Here is a 6,316-nt window from a genome sequence, read left to right on the forward strand (position 1 = left end):
CTGTCTTCTTTCCTCCTGGATGTGAATTTCTCTGACCTTAAGGGATGCTATCCTGGACACCTGCTCAACGCAGCTCATCATCTCGGAATATTCCAAGCTTGTCTCCCAGCTTCTCTCCATCACACAAGGGAAGCCACAACATGGGTGGCTGACGCTGGGTCATTATTACTTTTGGTACGCGCTGTGACACATCAAACTCGTACCGTGAGTAATAATGCGCCATTGGCAGCCTGGGCAGCAAGAATGACGACATGGATCTCAGCAATGGATTGTATACTCCCTATCTCCCAGGTTTGAGTAGAGAATAGGGTAGAAAGAGTAGCTATATGTATAAGACACTAAGAACATCAGAGATTATAAACCAAAGAGCCTTAGAGCTAGAAGAGATCTTAAGAGACCATCAGGACCAGCCTCCTCATTTTACAAATGGAGAAACTGAGGTTCCAAGTAGTATGGCTTGCCTGAGGTAACATACAGAATAGTGGCAGAAATAGAACTTTGTCTGAATCTCTCCTTTACCTCTATTATATTCTACCTTGAATTGTATTTGTTTGATTTATACTTCCTCAGAAGATTATAAGCTTCTTGAAAGCAGGATCTTTGTCCTTTCATTTTTGTACTGTTAGTATTTGTTATAGGGCTTGCAAGCAATAGGCACTTGATAAATATCAAATGAATTGTTAATGAGTCTACCAAAGCCTGCTGACACCAAATTTCTTGCTCTTCCCACTGCCCCTTAATAGATGGCATTTCTATGGAGCCTTAGAGTTTGCAAAGGACTTTCATCCATGTTTAATCTCTGACCAGAGAGGAAGCACACAGAATGAGAGCTGCTTCTGATAAAGTAGGGCAGATTTAGGGTTGACACAGAAGATATTTTGGGGGCCCAGTGGGTTGGCAATTTGTAGATTTGAAGGAATCCAGAGTTCACTTTCTATTTCCTACTTGGAAGTGAGGGAAGGGAAACAATATTTGGAATATGAATCTGTCTTTTAACTTTCTGTGACTCAGTCTCCCTCCCATTCTCTGCTAGAGGCTTCTGATGAAATGAAAGAAGAAATGCAAAAGCTAAGGAATCGAGTGGAAGTGTTGGAGGAGGTGAGCATCTGATGTTTTCTTAGAATAGATTTGGGATTTAGACAGAATTCCTCTGTCTAGAAAAAATCTACAGAGGATACCTCCCTAGAATTCTTTGATCACTATATTCCCCGCCCCCAGGTTTTCCTATGTGTATTCCACTTGAAAGCAAGTGGCTTTCTAAAGGCTACTCCATATAATATTGCCCTAACTAGGTAGTTTCCTCAAGAGCAACATTAATTTATCATCACCAAAGCCTATTGCAACAGTATCTAGATCACACATGACCCACAAATCAGGGCTGGGTTTCAGAGAGTAAACTGACTTGCCTACACACCTTAGCTACAGGCAGGTTTGTGAACCCAAGGATTCCTGACTCTGGCTAGCTCTATCCACATTGCCATTTGAAGTTATAGTCTGACACTAAGCCTCTTAGCAGAAGACAAAATCCAATTTACTTCTCCCCCACTGCTCCACTTCTACCACCTTTTAGAGTCACTTACCTGGGGAGAACAATTTTTAAAAACTTGGTCAAGGGGCGGCTAGGTGGCGTAGTGGATAAAGCACTGGCCTTGGAGTCAGGAGTACCTGGGTTCAAATACGGTCTCAGACACTTAATAATTACCTAGCTGTATGGCCTTAGGCAAGCCACTTAACCCCATTTGCCTTGCCAAAAACCTAAAAAAAAAAAAACAAAACTTGGTCAAAGCACAACATGTAAGTTATTACACTATCTAGATAAGTCAAAAACTATCCATGTGGCTCTCCTCCCAAGAATAAATGAAGGAATGACTGGGTGGGGAGAAAGGGAACTCAAGGAAAAATGTTAAGGTTAGATTCTACTCAGAAGGAAGAGAGGGAATTGTCTCTGAACCAGGCAGAACAAGGATTCTGTACCCTTTGATAACTGACAAAATTTTGGTCTCACTACAGACTCAACTTTCAGTTTGGGCTCAATGAGCAGTGAAATTTTCAGGAAATTTTCATATGCTAATCACAGTGATCCGGAGCTGCAGGTTGTATGCCTGATACTCAGTCTGGGCCTACAAATATTCAAAGGCCCTTGACTTCATACAGCTATAGAGAAATCAAATTGCTGGAAGCCCAGAACCTTCCCCTGATACACACTCATTTCAAGTGATCTTGGAAGAACTTTTTTTCAAGTTATTTCTTAACTCAATGCATACTCTACCACTAAAAGGGGGAGGAGGGAGTTTTATACAACAAAGCCTCAATTCATTGATCAAACTCAAAGCAGCAAAGACCAAATGAAAAATAAATACAATGTTGTGGAGAAAAGAAACGTATAAACACTGATAGTATGTCATATGCATTATAAAGTAGCCCCGGCTCTTCAACTTCTATCTTGTGACTGGCAAGCTTTACAACTCCAAAAATCCTGTATGATCAATTCTCCCTAGAAAACAATCTAACTTCCCCCTCAGCAAAGTGGTTTCTAGTTTTCTAGCCTGACTAGGAATTCTCTCCTTTTCAAGGGTAACATTGCCTTCTTGTAGGCCTTGAAGATTTTGCAGTTAAAAATAATCTTCTTGGGGCAGCTAGGTGGCGCAGTGGATAAAGCACTGGCCTTGGAGTCAGGAGTACCTGGGTTCAAATCCAGTCTCAGACATTTAATAATTACCTAGCTGTGTGGCCTTGGGCAAGCCACTTAACTCCATTTGCCTTGCAAAAAAAAAAAAACAAAACAAACCAAAAAAAAAAAACCTAAAACAAAAAATAATCTTCTCCAAGTTGAGATTTTTGAAGTCAAAGGCATATATGGTAGTAAATTCCCCAGGGAGAATTTAGAACAGAATTCAGTTGATGATATTTTTTAGTTACATGCAGTGGGAGTATAGCTTTTATAGGAGTGACTCTACTGTATAAATCAAGGCTCTGTGTAGATGCTAATGAGGACTGGCTGCACTAAGTCATTCATACTCTCTTAGAATCCATCAATCCTAAAATCTTAGAGCTAAAAGCTGAAGGAAAATCTAGAGACCATCCAGTCCAAGGTATGTGTTCTGACCCTCTTAGCTGTCTTGATGAAGTCTACCAATTCCTCAGTATAATGACCATTATAATGAGTATTCTTAAATGAATAAATGAATAAAATACATTCTTAAATGAATCAAATAAAATACATAGGACTACAAAAGTAATTTTTAAGATAGCTGTCAAAATATATACATATATTTTAAAAGTATATTTAATATTTTTACATATACTATATATACAAAATATATACTTTTTTACATTTTTAACTTTACATTTTATTATTTTTGCATATTTTTTCTTTTATTAAAGATTTATTTGTTTTACAATTTTCCCCCTAATCTTACTTCCCTCCTCCCCACACCTCACAGAAGGCAATTTACCAGTCTTTACATTGTTTCCATGGTATACATTGATTGAATGTGATGAGAGAGAAATCATATCCTTAAGGAAGAAACATAAAGTATAAGAGATAGCAAGATCAGACAATAAGATATCAGGTTTTTTCCCCCTAAATTAAAGTTAATAGTCTTTGGTTATTGTTCAAACTCCACAGTTCTTTCTCTGGATACAGATGGTATTCTCCATTGCAGACAGCCCCAAATTGTCCCTGATTGTTGCACTGATGGAATGAGCATTGCCCCCATGTTGTTGTTAGGGTATATAGTGTTTTTCTGGTTCTGCTCATCTCACTTAGCTTTAGTTCATGCAAATCCCTCAAAATATATATACATATTTTAAAAATCCACAGTATCTATTTCAAGACATTTTTTGTTTCATCGCACTCTTCCTTATTTTATAGCTAGGAAACTAGGGGAAGCCAGGTAGCATAGTGATTATATCAACACCAGCCCTGGCATCAACAGGACCTGAGTACAAATATAACCTAAGACACTTACTAGCTGTGAGATACTGAGAAAGTCACTTTCCTCTGATTGCCTTCCCTGCCCCACCTCAAATGAATAAATCAGGAAACTAAATAGAAGAGCTAGGACTAGAACCCAAATCCAGTGCTCTTGTCTCCCCATCCTCTCCCAATTAATGATACATGGATTTCTGTAGTGACTGGAGCTAACCACTGAAGATTACCTCAAACTCAAGTACATTCTGTACTCAACCCTGATTACACTAAGCATTGAGTAAATATTTAAGGTGGATGGGGGTTAAGGTGCAAGGTAAAGACATCAATTAGGATGTGCATCCTGGCACCTCCCCACCACTTACAGGGTCCTATGGGGCCTCCCTTCTCCCTTCCATCTGCAGTACCTAGCATGACTTATGAATAACTTTGAAACTCTATATAATTGATGGGTCTAAAATGTCAAGGCTATGCTGATGGGAGAAGCATCTTTCCTTTCATTCTTCCTATAAAACTCCCCGGCCTGGTCACCTTACAGGAAAAGTGATAAATGCTACCCATTCCCCCTCCCTGCCCCAAACAACTTGGTACAGCCAAAGCTGACACATGTGTCAGCTTGCTAAAAGTTCATATTAGCATTTTGACAGTATGGTGGCTTCTTCAAACTGTGAGTCAGTTTAATCAGCCAAGCCCAAGAATTTGGTAACAGGAAGACAGTGGGAAGAACAATGGAATGTGAGCCAAATTATCTAGTTGTCAACATCAGCAGGTTAGGAATCTGGCACCTAATCCAAAAGTCTACAGCCAATGAATAGTCCTTAGCCCTCCCAGAGCAAGAGAAAAATCAAAATTTTTGATTTTTTGAAATAAACCCAGCATGTTCCACCAACACACACACCTGTAACTCTTTGGTAGTCTCACATCAAGGAACCTTAGAAGAACACTTTTTAAAGCACCACTTAACTCACTGTAAGCTCTTCTCCTGACCAGTTAGAAAACTATGTAGCAGGGGCAGTTAGGTGATGCAGTAGATAGAGCACCGGCCCTGGAATCAGGAGGGCCTGAGTTCAAATGTGGCCTGACACTTAATAATTACCTAGCTGTGTGGCCTTGGGCAAGCCACTTAACCCCATTGCCTTGCCAAAAAACAAAAACAAAAACAAAAAACCTATATGGCAGAGTGCTGCTGTCTTTGGAGTATGAAACAGTCCTTCCTCTGATAGAGGAACAATACTAGTTGTGTAAGCCCAGGAAGTCACTGAAACCCCTCAGTTATGTTACAGTTACAGTTTATGTTACAAATGAAACATTGCTCTACAATGGTGAAAGGAATTTCCATACTGGAGTTTCCCAAATTTATGAAATCACAGTTCTAACTGAAACAAAGCACCCACATATACCCACACTTCCCAAAATCCATCTGCCCAGCATCATACTCATACAGTGGACCCAGATCTACTACTCATTAGCTGTGAAACACTAGGCAAGTCCCTGGTCTTCTGTTTCCTGTTTTGAGTGGAAAAAAATAATTCCTTATCTACTTCCTTCACAAAGTTGTCAGATTTTAGATCATAAAGGGGCCTTAAAGATTAAGGAAACTAATGAGATCATGTACTTAATATAGAAATATTATCAGAAAAATAAGAGTATGTTATTATTGTTAACAGTTGGACACTTGGGGATGGGATAGGAGATAGCAAAATCTGTTAATTTAGATCTTGTCCTTATTGGATTCTGAACTTTAAAAGCCTATGACTATTTGCTAAGATCAGAGGAGGCTGGGGAGATTGAACAATGATTAACCAATTAAAACTTATTCCCTAAAAGGTCCATTTTATGAGTGGTAGGAACAGGAGAACTTACTCAGAGCTGATCCATCCTTTGACCAAGATCCCAGGGGAGCTATTTCTTCCCTAAAACTTTTGGGACAAGAAATACCCAGGCACAGGTTCCATAGCATCCTGGGCTGGTCATCCTGGGTCAGTCAGCCTAGAGGCTTTGTGAGAATCCTCATTCTGGGCTTTTCCTGAAAGCCTGAAACAAGTTTTTGACATTTCTCCCCCCATCCTCCACAATAACTTGAAATCACATTCCCTAGTTCTTTCCCTCTAAAACAATCTTGTATTTTACTGATAATTGGGTGTATACATATATGTAAATGTGTATTTATTAACTTTGTTATACATTTAAATATATTTCTCTCTCCCATTAGAATATAAGCTTGTGTTTGAATATATTCTCTTGAAATTAAATATAATCCCTTGGATATGAATTATTTTATTCTTTGTACTTGTATTGCCTTCACCCGGCATGAGGCTTAGGACACAGTAGATGCTTAATGTGTACTGGCTGATTTGATGACTGGATTTACTGATTCTCCTCTAG

At 39.1% G+C, this 6,316-nt stretch overlaps 1 protein-coding gene across 7 annotated transcripts in view; it reads left to right on the top strand.

Moving 5' to 3' along the window:
- EGFL7 (EGF like domain multiple 7) overlaps nt 1-6,316 on the top strand; it is a 42,137-nt gene that overhangs the window by 19,227 nt on the left and 16,594 nt on the right. For 6 of the 7 annotated variants that reach the window (XM_074210717.1, XM_074210716.1, XM_074210714.1 and 3 more), the window contains one exon: nt 1,034-1,098. In XM_074210717.1, coding sequence (XP_074066818.1) covers nt 1,034-1,098 — 65 coding nt within the window. Of the gene's footprint in view, nt 1-42; nt 6,311-6,316 lie in introns of those variants that run through there. The other variant, XM_074210720.1, reaches the window with a different exon arrangement.

Source organism: Macrotis lagotis, chromosome 1 (genome assembly GCF_037893015.1).
Source record: "Macrotis lagotis isolate mMagLag1 chromosome 1, bilby.v1.9.chrom.fasta, whole genome shotgun sequence".
Taxonomy (NCBI): domain Eukaryota; kingdom Metazoa; phylum Chordata; class Mammalia; order Peramelemorphia; family Peramelidae; genus Macrotis; species Macrotis lagotis.